The 16,399-nt window shown below is 40.0% G+C and overlaps 1 protein-coding gene across 1 annotated transcript in view; it reads right to left on the bottom strand.

The window, feature by feature from the left end:
* frmpd3 (FERM and PDZ domain containing 3) overlaps positions 1-16,399 on the bottom strand; it is a 133,513-nt gene that overhangs the window by 62,258 nt on the left and 54,856 nt on the right. The window contains exons 3-7 of the mRNA XM_072269759.1: positions 16,041-16,086; positions 8,214-8,318; positions 4,093-4,200; positions 1,496-1,627; positions 61-180 (exon numbers count right to left, since the gene is read on the bottom strand). Of these exons, the coding sequence (XP_072125860.1) occupies positions 61-180; positions 1,496-1,627; positions 4,093-4,200; positions 8,214-8,318; positions 16,041-16,086 (511 nt within the window). The remainder of the gene's footprint in view (positions 1-60; positions 181-1,495; positions 1,628-4,092; positions 4,201-8,213; positions 8,319-16,040; positions 16,087-16,399) is intronic.

The raw sequence follows: 16,399 nt of genomic DNA, 5'->3' as shown, positions 1-16,399 counted from the left end.
TTCTGTTCATGCCCTCGTCCCAGACTTTTGTCAAAAGTGGCATTTTGCTACTGTTCTTACCTGAGCATATAGGTAGTCAAATGCCACTGGGTCCCTCCTCAGTAGGTCAACTGGGTCCTTTGGAAAAAAGGTGATTCTGAGGATGCATTTCATGGCGTTAAAATGACTGCGCTGCACAACCTAGCATTGGACATTAAAAACAGATTCTTATAGAATAAACACATTTGAGTCATCATATCTGTTAAGGAAAAGTTGTATAGTAATGTAAAAGGGAATCTTCCCAATTATTAAATGGTAACTTAAAACAATTGCTCATATACTGTACATATCTCACACACACACACAATATTTTATAGTCTGCTTATGCTCTTTAGCTGTGTATTGATATTTATGTTAATTTTTGGATGCCCATTTAAAATAGGGAATCTGACTGGAGAATATTCAATAATTCAAGGAGGCCCATACTGGCCTTTCATTTCTGCCAGACAGGCATCCAACCAACCCTGGCAGATTGGTTAAAGTTCCTCTTGCTATCAAATATAAGAGTATCATATGATGAAGCTACTTATAATTTCACTGACTAGAAATGTAAATTCAGCACAAACTGGAACAAAGATGCCATGAATTTCATAATTATTTTCAAATTGAGAGCTGGTATTGGAACAGGAAATGCATAATGGTGGTAATTTTCCAATGAGGAGCAGGTTATTGCTGAAGCAAATGAACGTATATTTTTTCTCCATCCACCTGTAACCTGCGAATGTTCTTGGGTCAGGCTAGTAGGAAGTTATGTAGATTTATAAGACTAAACCTTGGCATTCAGGTGAGTGATTGTAAGGCCTTCAGAAAGGTGGAGTGTAAACCCAGAGTTTAAGAGCAACAGGGTTTCCCTGTTGGGGCATGGGCAGAATCACAAAGATGTTGAAAAATGTTATTTATCCTTCTAGGCTGCTTTTTGCCTTGGCTTCTCTTATCTCCAGGTTGGCCTGATGGTTGACATGGGGGTCCAATTAAAATGTCAGTAAATTACATCTGGGCTGAATAAACCTTTACGGTCGAGCCCAGGTGCCCTCCTTTGAAAGAGCAGACTATGTCTATGGGAAAATAGCAGGTTTTGTGTGCTATGTTATTTGGACCAATTTAATCTCCTACCTGAGCTCCTTAAGGTTAAATTTTGCCTTCTAGCGTAACCTATCTTTTCATTTCTCATATCATTAATTTGATCTGTGGTGACCGATCTTTTAATTAGTGGATTACAGGCAATAGCAAATGTTCAGGATTGCTGTTCCTAATGATCATCCAACCGTGTGTTGGAAGTAGCTAGATATGCAGTGTGCATAAGCATTAGAAGATTAAATGAGTTTATATCCTGAGATCCTAACTTATTACAAACCACTACTGCATTATCTAGAGAGGGAAAATTTGAAAAGAAAATCAAAAGCAAATAGCTTAGAGAATGAATGTGAGTTTGGTACTAGTTGCTGCTGATACTAACCTGTATCAGAGTCTCTGCTTCATGTAGAAGAAGAAGTTTCTTCTCTGGACCTTCATTGCCCACCTCCAGCACAAGTGCAAAGTGTTCTATGCACCTGAGGGACAACCTTTCCTGTAGTGTGAGAATCACGTCCTACAAAAGACAACACTGTGTAAGTCAGACCCTGAGGACTTCTATTACAGGGTGTACAAGGGAGAAACAATTATTAAACATCACTGGTCACGTTGTTTAGTTATAATCATATCTTGCACGAGGGGATGGTTGAGATTGATAGTGGTTGAGCAAACAGCATTTGAACATTATAGCAGCTGCGCCTCAGGGCAGTGCCTTAAGCCCCTGTTGTTTTGTCAATGTTCCTCATTGCACCATAAGGTGGAAAGTGGGCACATTTGCTGATGATTGCATAATGTTCAATACCGTTCAGAAACAAAGCAGTCTACCGATGCCTGCAAGAAGACTGAGGCAACAATCAGGCATGAGCTGAGAATTGGAAATTCCCTTTGCCGCATAAAAACATCAGACAATGATGACCTCATACTAGAATGAGTCTAACCATGTACTCTTGATGTTCAATGTCACCAGCAGCAGCTGACCAGGCCAGAAACTCAACTGGACCAGCAAAATAATTTTTTTAGTTAAAATAGTCAGAAGCTAGGTATGACTCAACTTTTGATATCCCAAATTCTATGCACTATCTGCAAAGTACACAAGGAGTATGATAGCATCCCTCCACCTTGGTGGATGATTGCAACTCACAACTCTGAAGGAGCTGGACATTATCCTGGCAAGGCAGGTTGCAGCATTGCGATAGTTCATTCCCTCCACTACTGGCCCACAGCAGCTGCAAGTAACACCAGTCTTGAAGGGGTACCGCATGTACTTGCCTTGGTTACTGTTTATGATCTTTGAATTCTCTGAGTGATTGACCAAGAAAGGTTTAAGTTTACACTCACTGAGACAAAGTGAGAGATAAGATAATCTTTAGCTACCTGAAACCTGCCTTGGTTTTTTCCCTGATTCATTATGAAGTTCAAGGTCATATGCAGTTGATTTTTATCTTCTAGTCAGAAGCTCAACCCTGTTCCATTCACTTGTTTATAACATTCCTGTCCTCTGTAACCTATGATACAATTCCAGGAGTGATAGCCTGAGCCATTCACACAAAATACTGGAGGAACTCAGCATGCCAGGCAGCATCTATGGAAAAGAGTAAACAGTCGATGTTTCATCAGGATTGATGAATCCTGAGTCCTGCTGAAGGGTCTCGGCCTGGAACGTCAACTGTACTCTTTTCCGTAGATGCTGCCTGGCCTGCTGAGTTCCTTCAGCATTTTGTGTGTGTTACTTTGAATTCCAGCATCTGCAGATTTTCTCTTGTTTATGATAGATTCAGCACTAACATTTGTTTGTGTTGTTAAGGATGGTTCATGTTATCGCTGCAGTAGAATTTAGTGACTGGCTGATGTGTTTTTTTAAATTTTTATTAATTACGACTAGCTTAGCATTAACTTATAACATGCTGTGATTTCTTAGAGAAGTTGCAAGCTTCAGAACTCTGGGGTGTTTAGAAGTCTTTTTTGAACTGCTCACAGAATAACTTCTCCTGAATCCTGATAACAGCTAGACCACAAGCTGAGCATTGCAAAATTGTATGGGAGAAATTACTGTGCAATATGCATTGTGGGGAGAAATCACAAACACGAGAAAATCTGCCATTGCTGTAAATCCAAAGCCACACACTGCCTGACCTGCTGAGTTCCTCCAGCATTTTGTGTGTGTTGCATTATCGGTGGAGTTTGGTGTACTTTTACCCTGGTGGAAAATCACTGTAAGTTAGGATACTGATCCTGAGGAGTCAAGAGTGTGATAGCAAAAATTTGTCAGTTGACTATTCACAAGTCGAGGAATACAAATGCTGATATGTGACTCCTCATCTTTTTTTCTCCAGTACTGTTGAAGGGTCTCGGCCCAAAATGTTGACTATACTCTTTTCCATAGATGCTGCCTGGGTTGCTGAGTTCCTCTAGCATTTTGTATGTGTTGCTTGGATTTCCAGCATCTGCAGATTTTCTCTTGTTTGTGCTGGTGTATTTATTGAATTGAATTTCAGAAGCAGAATACAACATTTTCTCACACCACATCACATAACAATGTTATGACATTAGTTTCAGTCTCAAAATTTCATTCGCAATTTTGTGTGTGAAATTAGTTATGATGAGTTTTATTGTGGAGCCCTTCATGTTGTACTCTTGTAGGGACCTTGATGATATTTCTGACTCTGAGTTGCTTGGTCTGTTTCTCACAAGCAAATACTGGGACTGGACCAGAGCAATTCACAATGGTGTTCTCTAATTACCTGCTTGAATTATTTTAATGAACATAGGCTTTCTATGGAGTAATCTAATCCAAACCACTGAAGGCAGCACTCCACATATGGGATGAGAGCACATTTGCGTACCAAATCCCTGGGCACATATTTTCTGCTATTAATTAAAAAATTATATTTACCCAGTTAACCTAATTAACTGTCCAAATGAGATATAAATGGCTCTTTATTTTTTTTAATTGAGGTGATTGTAAATTTAAGATGATCTTACCCTCACAGTTGTTCTGCTATCAAAGGTGAACGACTTCATCTGGCCGTTTTCCAGATATACATTCAGCACGTTTGAGATCAACATTAGAGTTTCCTCTTTCATAGGATCCTGATGGAGACAAAATGAAGTCAATTTTATTCTAGTGCCCTCATGCAACCAATAAAATTCTTCTGTTGTTTTTATTTGCAGATCCCAAATGCTCTGGCTCTAATCCCACACCCAGTTAAAAATCCATGATGAATTAAAAAAACTGGGCAAGCACTACACAACTTGAGTTGGTATCTTTCGGAGGAAATATTTAATAAATAGGCTGCCTACTGTTAATAAAATCCATGTAGTGATATTTGGGTTCTGCACAATATTTATTTCTCAGTTATTAAAATGTTGTTGCATCTTCCATATCTGTGACACTGTCTTCCTTTCAGCTTCTCTGCATCATCCAGCTTGATGGGATTGTACCTATTCAATTTTTATCAGGCTATTTAATACCAAAGAGTGAAGTGCAATGGCTTCGTTTCACTCGCCTGCAAGATTACTCTGCAGGCCTCCGAATAATTATTCTGTTCCTATTTCTCAATTACATCCTGCCCTAAGGCAAAGCAGCCAAAAATCAAGGTGTTAGTTTCCACATACTCTGCAACATCCAACTCCACCTCAAGACCATCCCTGATCCACCCTCAACCTTAAAATCATCAAGCTGCTTGCTCGCCTTTTAGAACTAAACAAAGAGAAAACTACATTGTGAGGTTAAAATCTTTCTTTCCCTGGCAATTGCTTGAGGCTCAACATTGGTTTTGTACTTTTTTCCGACGATGAACTTACAAACACATAACGTGGCATCATTAAGTGGCTATTTCTGTCTTTGTAACCTCACCTGACTCCATCTCTGCTTCAGCTCATCTGCTGCAGGAACCCTCATCCATGCCCTTGTATCTCTAGGCCTGAATATTTCAGGGTGGCTGTGCATCTTCACTTCCCTTCTTCCCTTGTCTGCACTCTTGTTAACTTGAGGTCAGCCAAAACACTGCTGCCTGTGTCCAAACTTGCACCAGTCCAATTCACCCATTAATCTTGCACTTGCTGACCTAAATTGGCTCCTGAATAAGAAATACCAGATTTTAATATTTTTATTGGTGTTTTCAATCCCTTCATTACTGCCCCACCTTAGTTCTAACTTCATCAAGCCATGCATCCACTGAACTAATCATCGTTCTCCAACATGATCAGAATTATTCTATTATTGGTGGCATCCTCTGCTGCCGCCAAGGTTCTTTGTTTCTGCTTTGACCACCCCTGAAACCTTTCAACCCTCGTTTAAAATTCCCGTCTGACCAATTTTTTGATATTTGACCAAACAGCTCCTTTTGTGGCTGAGTGGTACATTTTGCTCTTTAGTGAAATGAGTGAGGAAGATGCAATCTGTATCAGTAGTTAAATAGTTAATTGACCATTTAACCCATCCACTTTTTATCTTATTAAAATATCAGTAACTACACCTGGATAATTTGCAATGTTCCTTACAATTATAGAAACAAAGTTACATCTTTTACATTTGTGCAGTAAACGGAAGTACTTTATTAGTAAAGTAATTTATTTTCTAAGGATGAAGAGGTACCACAGATAAATGCTATTGACAAGTGTGCATGGCAAGGGCTCATAAATAGGAAGTTAAAAGGCCAGTTGACCTAAATTGGAGATTTGGTGGGGAAAACTGGGAATATTCCCCCACTTTAAATAGGACCATTTACTTTTAGCTATAGATTACTCCCTCACCCTTGTACAAAAATTTCAAGTAAGGTCATGCACGTGGGTCTCTTATCAGGGATCTTTATTTATTTATTTAGAAATACAGTGTGGAACAGGCACTCTGGCCCAATGAACCACATTGCCCAGCAACCTACCTATTTAACATCAGCCTAATCACAGGACAATTTACAATGACCAAAGTTCAAGTTGAAAGTTCAAAGTAAATTTATTATCAAAGTACATATACAACCCTGAGATCCATTTTATTACGGCTATTGACAGGAAATAGAAGAAACACAATAGAATTAATGAAAGACTGCCCACAACCAATGTGTAAAGGACAATGTGCAAATACAAAAAAGGAAAACAAGAAATAATAATAATAATAATAATAATAATAATAAATAAGCAATAAACATTGAGAACATGAAGTGAAGACTCATTGCACGTGAGTCCATAGATTGAGGGAATAGTTCAGTGATGGGTTGGGTGAAATTGAGTGAAGTTATCCCCTTTGTTTCAAGAGCTTAAAGGTTGAGGGGTAATAACTGTCCCTGAACCTGGGTGATGTGGGTCATATGACTTCTGTACCTTCTTCCTTATCGCAGCAGCGAGAAGAAATCATGGCCTGGATGGTGGGGGTCCTTGATGATGGATGCTGCTTTCTTGCAACAGTGCTCCATGTAGATGTGCTCAATGGTGAGGAGGGCTTTACCCATGATAGACTGGGCCATATCCAGTACCTCTAGCAGGGTCTTCCATTCAAGGGCATTGGTGTTTCCATACCAGGCTGTAATGCAACCAGTCAATATACTCTCCACACACATCTATAGAAGTCTGTTAAAGTTTTAAATGACATACTGAATCTTCACAAGCTTCTAAGAAATTAGAGGCAGTGCTATGCTTTCTTCGTAATGACACTTAGGGCAGATCCTCTGAAATGATAACATTGAGGAATTTAAAGCGGCTGACCCTCTCTACCTGGGATTCTCCCGATGAGGACTGGCTCATGGACCTCCGGTTTCCTCCTCCTGAAGTCAATAATCAGCTCCTCGATCTTGCTGACATTGAGTGAGAGGTTGTTGTTGTGGCAACGCTCAGCCTGATATACAATTTTCCTCCAACTGATACTGATTCACCATCACCTTTGATTTGGCCAATGGCAGCAGTGTCATCAGCAAACTTAAATAGTGCAATGGAGTTGAGCTTAGCCTCACAGTCAGAAGTATAAAGTGAGAGGAGCAGGGGGCTAGGCACGCAGCCTTGTGGTGCACCTGTGCTGTTGGAGATTGTGGAGGAGATGTTGTTGCCAATCTGAACTGACTGGGATCTGCAAGTGAGGAAATCGAGGATCCAGTACACAAAGAAGTATTGAGGCCTAGGTCTTGAAGCTTATTGATTAGTTTTGAGGGATGATAGTATTGAATGCAGAGCTGTAGTCAATGAAGAGTATCCTGATGTTTGTATCTTCACTATCCAGATGTTCCAGGGTTGAATGAAGAGCCAATCAAATGGCATCTGCTGATGACCTGTTGTGATGGTAGGTAAATTAGAGCAGATCTCAGGCAGTAGTTGATATGTTTCACGACCAGCCTCTCAAAGCACTTCATCACAGTGGATGTAAGTGCTATTAACCTACTAACCAGTATGTCTTTGGACTGTGGGTGGAAACCAGAGGAGCCAGAGGAAAGCCATGCAGTCATGGAGAAAATATACAAGCACCTCACAGACGGAGCTGAATTTGAACTCTGAACTCTGCAACATCCCATGCTGTACTAGCGTCACAACAACTATGGCACCCCAACTAAATCTTCTGAAATTGAGGTTAGAAGCTACAGCTAGACCAAGTTGAGAATTGGATGTATTTTATCTCTGGAAACTTTTCGATGTGCAGAAGCTGAAATATACACTGAACTATTGATTTCTTAAGACTCTTAAATCTTGCCTTTGAACTATATTGTTTGATGGACTCCCCAAATCCTTCTCCATTCCTGACTTAGTTTGTTGTTGATTCCCAGTGGGCAGGAGTTGAAAGCAATGAGCGTGGGGTAGATTTCAGGATGATACCAGGGACCTGGAGAGGTTATTAATGAATGGTGTTGGTGGAGTTCCCAGTAAGGGTAGAGAAACTACAAACTAATGGCCATGGATGCTCAAAGTATCCTCCTGGGACCAAGCCTATGTGAGCTCCCCTGTATCTTGTAGCTTGCAAGGCACTTTTTTGACAGTGTGGTGTAGGCAGTAGGAACACAGCATGAATTCCTTCAATCATCCTAATGGCCAACCACCCTGCTCTCATCAAACTGGTTGGTGATAATGTGGTAGCTGGGTAGAACATCTCCTCTCAAGTCATAAGCAATGCTGCAAGTACTCACAGAACTGTTTCCGTTGATTGTAACCTCTTCAGAAAATCGAACTTTGACAGGGTTTGTCCTAAGCTGTGCTTTCTTGGCTGCACTGATGAAGGCAGATTTCGGAGACTACAAATTTAAAAAAGAACATTAACTGTGTTATGTCAATGTAAGAGCAGCTTTCGAATATCTAATATAAGGCTATAAAGCACAGTAAAAAAACAACTTGCTTTAACTGATCTCATTGGGTGTTTGGGGAAGTAATAATGAAGTTTTTGATTTTTTTTTCTTTTTGTCTGTCTAGATAATTGCTAATTTGTTCTTTGTGGAATTCTTGTAATATACTGTGTGTTAGACTCTGGTCTTATCCGGCCTGGAAAAACAATATGTGGACAAGCCTCTCCAAAGCTGTTACGTTGTAGGTTGCAGAGGTTTTAGTGAGGCTTCTACTGAAGGGGATGATCCTAGAATGCGATAAGCATCTAAAAATATTTTAAAGACCCAGAGTTTCTCACTGGCGGCGAACTGCCCACTCTTGCCATTAACTTCCTTGAGTTGGTAAGTTTGTGGTTACTGTCAACATGCATTTGTAAGCCAGCTCTAACCTCAGTGGTGAGGTTCTGTGTGGTAGCAGTGCCTTGCGTAATATTATTGTCATAAGATGGAGCCAGAACCAGCCCTGAAACAACTGAAAGAGCTTTAACAACTAGGAAATCAATATTCACATCTCAGCCATTCGGAAGCTTTGACAACATTCAAGAGTTACTAAAAATCAAACAACTAATGAAAAATATATCAAAAAATGAAAATATTGAAATATTGTTATGCAACTGAAAGCATTTTATTAAATATACTTTACTAGTAAACAGTTAATTTAAATTTTTTAAATTAGAGGATGTTTTCTCATGTTTTCTTTCTTTCACTTGCAACCTTCTTCTTCAATCAATTAAAAGGTTATGTCAGGCCTGCGCAGGCGGGCACCTCTGAATCTCCAGCCAGCTAACATGAGACATCTGCCACTTGTTTCCAACTAATCAAAGCAGCTAGTTTCAACCAGTTGCTCCTGGTCTTCAGTTCTTGGCCTGAAATGTTGATTGTTTACTCTTTTCCATTGATGCTGCCTAACCTGCTGAGTTCCTCCAGCATTTTGTGTGTTTTGCTTCAGTTACCTTGCCTTAAGTATTTGTGGCCCTTTGTGGCTTGTTTTTTTGCAGTTTATTTGTAAAATATTGTTTACTGGTGAATTGTCTCTGCTGGTATGCTTTTGTGTCAAGCCTCCCCTATGTTTCCTGACAATATGGGTGAACCCATGATTGACCCAGCAGAGTATGCTCGCTTAAAGCAAGTCACTCATTGACAAGAGCACAAGATCCTGAAGCAGCAGGAGACCATTCACCATTTGCTTGCCACTCTCAACCAACTGTCCTCGATACAGCAACCCCACATGCCCCTTGGTGTGCAAATGCTTTTACAGATTCCCAACCTGATGCCACAACTTCCTGTCCCAGTGCGTCTTACACTTTGAGTTCCAATCATCTCTGCATTCTATGGATTTTTGTCATCCCTTTCCTGACTGGGCAAACTCTGACTCTGACTGCAGTTAACTGGGACAATAAAACCACCGTTTGCAATAAATATGAGGAACTTGCTGATGAGATGCTCCAGGTTTTTGACCATCTGGGAAGTGGGGGGGGGTGGATAGCTGTGGATTGGATACTTTGGCTGTGTCAAGGCTCATGCTTGGTGCTGGATTACACTGTGGAATTCAGGACCCTTGCACCAGAGTGAGCTCTGCCTTTAGGCCTAACCTCCTCTACATTTCCTGAGAGGGACTGTCCTAGCACAATTGGGAAATTGCCATGGGAATACCAAACTTGGTGCATATGTAGAGAACTGTGAGCAATTCTGTGAAGAGTTGCTAGAGCTTCCCCATGATTTTTAACTAGAAGAGGTTTTGCATTTGCATGCTTTTTCTGATAAGTGAGGAGGATGCATACACATGAATAACAAGGAAATAACAAGGAAAAGTTGTCAAGCACACTGATTAACCATGACACAAAATGTTGTTATTGCTATAGAGGCTGTTCTGTCTCATTTTTGGGGGAAGAAATGCTAGCTTTCTGTTTGTACCTCAGGCTAGCCTTCATGTTGCCACATTATTTAAGTAGCTCTTTTATTTACTTAGTAAAGGTGACCAGTCTGCAACTAGTTGTAATATTGTAAGACAAAACACAGCATATTAAGTAAGAGGGCGATTATTTGATGAACCGCCAGTTCACTTGTAAATTTGGGACCCTAAAAGACTCATTGACCTTAAATGATTGCCATTTACTTTTATTCAGTGGCTCTATTTGTGAAGTGGTGAAAGACTTTTTTTAACACAATGGTCCAGTTTGTGGTTTGCTCACTAGGCATCCCTAACTGAATGAAAACAACATGAAAATACCTAGAAAGATTTAACTCTGACACCAGAAATAGAACAATAAATATTTAATCAACTTGCAATATTAATTTGCAATAGCTCCTAAACTTCCCTGTCAATTGATTGCATCAGTAGTGTACTTTTGGACCAGGCAATCTTTTAAATAAATATTTTAATATCAGTGTGCACTTCATGCAAAATGAGCCCTACCTATTAAGAGGTAATATTTTATACTCTGTTGCACTGTCAGTGGAGCTGATCTCCTGCCAGTGGCAGATAGTTTCTGTCTTATGTGCTGTCATCTGTTTGAAAGGCCTATAAATTCTGACAGTCTTAAAGGATCACACATCAAAGTTGCTGGTGAATGCAGCAGGCCAGGCAGCATCTGTAGGAAGAGGTGCAGTTGACATTTCAGGCCGAGACCCTTCGTCAGGACTAACGAAGGACGGTCCTGACGAAGGGTCTCGGCCAGTCCTGACGAAGGGTCTCAGCCTGAAACGTCGACTGCACCTCTTCCTACAGATGCTGCCTGGCCTGCTGCATTCACCAGCAACTTTGATGTGTGTTGCTTGAATTTCCAGCATCTGCAGAATTCCTGTTGTTTGAGTCTTAAAGGATATTGGGAACATTGAGCCACTATTCAACTTCTTCCTTTCATTTTCATTTCACAATTCCTAGCTGAACAAATGGGATGAATAACTATTAATCTCAATTCTTAGGAGCAGCATACAGCTTTCCGCAGATTTGGCAAGGAAATACATTTCCAATTTAGCGATTTAATGCAATTAGAATTTTAATAGACACAACAAAGTCTCTGATGTTGTGATGGGAATCTGTAAAGAGCCTCGTCACTTCTCAACACTTCTCACTGAGTATTATAAACTCAGTGACCACTTTATTAGGTACATATGTACTCCTATTTGTTAATACAAACTTTGAATCAGCCAATCATGTGACAGCAATTCAATGCATAAAAACTTGCAGACATGGTTACGGGGTTCGAATGTTGTCCAGGTCAAACATTATAATGGGTGAAGAAATGTTTTCTAAGTGATTTTGAATGTGGAGTTATTGGTGATGCCAGATAGGGTGGTTTGAATATGTCAGAAACTGCTGATTTCCTGGGATTTTCCACACATAACAGTCTCTACTGTTTACAGAGAACGGTGCAAGAAACGTTTTTTTAAAAAATCCAGTGACCAGCATTTCTGTGGGCAAAAATGGCTTGTTAATGGGAGAGGGCATCATGCCACCAATTATGCCTGACAGGAAGGTGACAGTGACTCAAGTAGCCAAGCATTACAACAGTGGTGTGTAGAAGAGCATCTCTGAATGCACAACAGGTTGAACCTTGAAGTGGATGTCCTAATGCATCAGAAGTCTATGAACATACACTCAGTGGCCACTTTGTTATGCACAGGAGAAACCATTACATGCTCAACAAGACTAATGTTATATTTTTGGCAAAAGTTATATTTAAATTCTTGAGAAATACATTCTATATTTCTTCCTCTAATGATCTTGCATTTACCTTTGCCTCACAGAAATTAGTACCAATCCTCCTCCTGGTTGCTCCTGTCAACAAAATCAAGAGCTTGCAGATGATTTTGCCGTAAGTCTTTTCCTGAAATTTCCACATGTAATTGTAATTATTAGCAGGAACAAGTAAACGCTTGTTCTCTCAGTAGACTTTCTAATCTGTAATTTTGTCTTAACCCTTTATGACTTCACAATGTTTGAGCACTTTTCAGGGTGGGAGAAAACCTGTCGGCTCTATGTAGAAAAATAAACTCAAATGAATTCCTTATTATCTTATTTATATTTTACTTATGATTAAAGAAATACACTATTTCATTTTCCAAAATATAGACCATTCTAGTAAATAGAGGTGGCAATTTAAGAGATATTAAAAGATATCAATAAGATTGAAAGAATGCAGAGAAAATTTATAATGATGTTGCTAGGACTTGAGGACCTGAGTTTTAGAGAAAGTATGGTAGGTTGGGTCTTTATTCCTTAGAGCATGGAGAATGAGGGGAGATTTGATAGAGGTATACAAAATTTTGAGGTGTATATAGGGTAAATGCAAACAGGCTTTTTCCATTGAGGTTGGGTGAGTCTGGAACTAGAGGTCATGTGTGAGGGGTGAAAGGTGAAATTTTAAGGGGAACATGGGGGGGGAGAGCTTCTTCAAAAAGAGGGTGGCAGGAGTATGGAATGAGCTGTCAGTGGAATTCTTGGATGCGGGTTCAATTTCAGCATTTAGAATAAATCTGAATAGCTACAGTATACAGATAGGGAGAGGTATGGAGGGGTATGGTCTGGGTGCAGCCCAATGGGACTAGGCAGATTAATAATTCAGCACGCATTAGATGGGTGCTAGGATCTGGTTCTGTGCTGTAGTACTCCATAACTAATTAAAGCTGAAGTAGAAACATTTATTCCCTGTGCTTAATTAATTAGTTGAAATAAGCTGTAGGTAAACTGTGACAGCAAAAGCTCTCAGCAGTGTAAGTTTGTTTACCTTCACTCTCTCAGCAATGCCTGCTGATTGTTAATTACATTTATTTCTCCACATTTAGTTTTCATTTTATTCATTACTCTGTTTAATGGAAGATGTTAGTCAGGGATTTTGTCTTTTGTGTTTGCAATTTGCAAAAAAAGTTACAAATCCTTTAAATCAAATTTTACGGAAGGTGAAAAGAGTAACTGGATGAATTTCTGACAGCACAAACAAGTCATTCCACTTAATTAATGAAGAATATAGATGTAATTGCCTGAATTGTTGGCTCGTAGATTAACAGCTTTTACTGAAATTAGATTTAAAAATAATGTAATTCTTGAACCAGGTTGGCCATTATTGCTTTGCAATACTTAGATTAAATTTGCTGATAAAGTGCCTCCTGAATCTGCCAGCTGGATCACAGCTCACAAGGCCACACCTGCATCAAACACCAGTTTCCTTAGGTCACAATCTGGGCTCTGCTGTTGATATGAACTATCCCCAGCATGGAGCATATTGGAGCAGGATGGACCATATAGATTAGGCATTGTAAAGGCCGCCTGTGAACTGCTTATAGGACTTCTCTCCTCAGTCTGGAATTGTGGTCGATGCCAAGGACCTCTAAGAATCTCCAGGCCAGTCATCATAAATTGGAGTTCTCGATGAGCTGAAGGAAGTTCGACTTGCTACTGTATCAATTATTCTTTGCAACAGAAATCTGCAGAAGATGGAAATCTAAGCAACACGCACAAAATGCTGGAGGAAACCAGCAGACACGCGTGAAAGGGAAGAGATGTGGTGATAGGAGAGGACAGAAGGCCATGGAAGAAAGGCTTCCCTTCCTCAACCATCAACACTTCAAAGAAAGGGGCTTCCCTTCTAGCACCAGGCTGCCCTCAACCACATCTCTTCCATTTCGCACACGTGTGCTCTCACCCCATCCTCCCACCACTCCACCAAGGATAGGGTTCCTCTTGTCCTTACCTATCACCCTACAAGCCTCCGCACCCAGCACATAATTCTTTGTAACTTCTACCATCTCCAACGGGATACCACTACCAAGCAGATCTTTCCCTCATCCCCACTTTCTGCTTTCTGCAGAGATCGACCCCTATGCGACTTCCTTGTCCATCCGTTCCTTTCCACTGATCTCCCTTCTGGCACTTATCCTTGCAAATGGAACAAGTGCTACACCTGCCCTACACCTCTTCCCCTCACTACCATTCAGGGCCCCAAACAGTCTTTCCAGGTGAGGTGACACTTCACCTGTGAGTCTGTTGGGGTCATCTACTGTAGTGGTGTACCCAGTGTAGCCTCCTTAATATTGGTGAGACCTGACAAAGATTGGGAGACCACTTGCTGAGCACCTACCAGAAAAAGCGGGATCTCCCAGTGGCCACTCATTTTACTTCCGTTTCCCATTCCTATTCCAACATGTCTACTGCCGTGATGAGGCCACACTCAGATTGGAGGAACAATGCCTTATATTCTGTCTGGGTAGCCTCCAACCTGATGGCATGAACATCAATTTCTCTAACTTCCGGTAATGTTTCTACCCCACAACCCCCCCCCCCCCATTCCTTGTTCCCATTTCCCTCTCTCACCTTATCTCCTTACCTGTTCATCACCTCCCTCTGGTGTTCCTCCCCCTTCCCTTTTCTTCCATGGCCTTCTGTCCTCTCCTATCAGATTCCCCCTTCTCCAACCCTTTCACCAATTGACTTCCCAGCTCTTTTCTTTACCCCTCCCCCCCACTCCTGGTTTCACCTGTCACCTACTACCTAGTAATTCTCCTTCCCTCCCCCACTTCTTACTTTGACTTCTCATCTTTTTCTCCAGTCCTGATGAAACATTAACTGCTTACTCTTTTCCACAGATGCTGCCTGGCCTGCTGAGTTCCTCCAGCATTTTGTGTTGTTTCAATTATTCTGTACTCTGTTTTAGACTTAGCTTTTTGGTATATCTTTGTATATTTCTCTTATCACTTATTATACTCCAATAATTCATTTGCAGCAACTTTGAAGTGTTCCTTCTTCCTCATTGATCTGAATCCTTGAAACATGCTTATCTTTCCCTTACACCCTGTGAATCATGATGACTTGGTATTTGAAAAGTCTTTCTGCTGACTTCTTCAGTATCTGCTCCAATTGATTGGTTTAGGAAACCTAATATAATCTTGAGAAATGTTTACTGTGTTTTCTCAGGTTGCTGAGGCAGGGAGTTCTAAGCATTCATAACTCTGTCCAAATGAAAAGCTGCTGGATGTTACCAAGTTTATTCCATTTGTTACTAATATTTATACATGTATTATTTCTGTTTTCTAATTTGATAACAGAGTGTGAAATAAATCTCAAGATTTAACACTAGGAACTTAAATCCTTTGAGATGCACAGTTAAAAAACAGAATGTCTATTAATTCAACCTCAGTATTACATTCATCACATGATACTTTTCTCTTTTCTTTTTACTTAACTGAAGATGATCACCCAGAATTATACTGAAAGCTATCCAGATTTTGAGAACGAAGCAAAGGAGATTGCCCTTCTTTGCCCTCAAAGAATATGATGGTTTAGTTGGTGAGTTCAAATTGTAAAAGCCTACTTTATGAATAAGAGACTAAATTCCAATGATCTATTAAAACCCAGATTTGCAATCTTAAAAGAGAAATAAAAATTATATAGCATATCATATAATGAGTAAAGATTTCAGCCGATATTAATTTAAGTGGAGCACTCAAATGCTGCTTTGCCATGATAAGATAATTCAGTAAAGCCCAGGAAACAGCCCTAGAACATTAAGATTCAGGAAGGAGGCCTGTTTCCAAGCACTGAGGCACATCTGCCAATTAATGCTTCTGGGGATTTTGAATCGTATCTTGTTAGACAGCATACACACAATATATAATATAATTTATGAGCATACTCACTTGATAAGGCTGCAGGACAGTCAGAATAATGGAGTCCTTGCCATTTCTATTAAAAAAGCATAAAATAAATGTTCTTTAAATACAGAGTGGGGAAATATAGCAATTAACATTTCAGAATATATAAAAACATAAACATTTCTGCTTTGTTCAGTTATATCGATCTTATTGAACTTTAAAACTGTATACATAATGAGAAATAATTTCTAGTATTGAAAACACACCAAATCTATGTCAAATCTCAGTTGACATCATTGGTTCTTTGCTATTCTGTGGTTTATTGCTTGATCAAATAATAAATAAAATCAAATGTATACTGTGTCTGAGTGCCTGAGTACCTGAGTTTGTGAAGAAACAACCAT

Source organism: Mobula birostris, chromosome 10 (assembly GCF_030028105.1).
Source record: "Mobula birostris isolate sMobBir1 chromosome 10, sMobBir1.hap1, whole genome shotgun sequence".
NCBI lineage: Eukaryota > Metazoa > Chordata > Chondrichthyes > Myliobatiformes > Myliobatidae > Mobula > Mobula birostris.
Note: the sequence above shows the minus strand (reverse complement) of the source record. Positions and strands in the feature narration are given on the sequence as shown.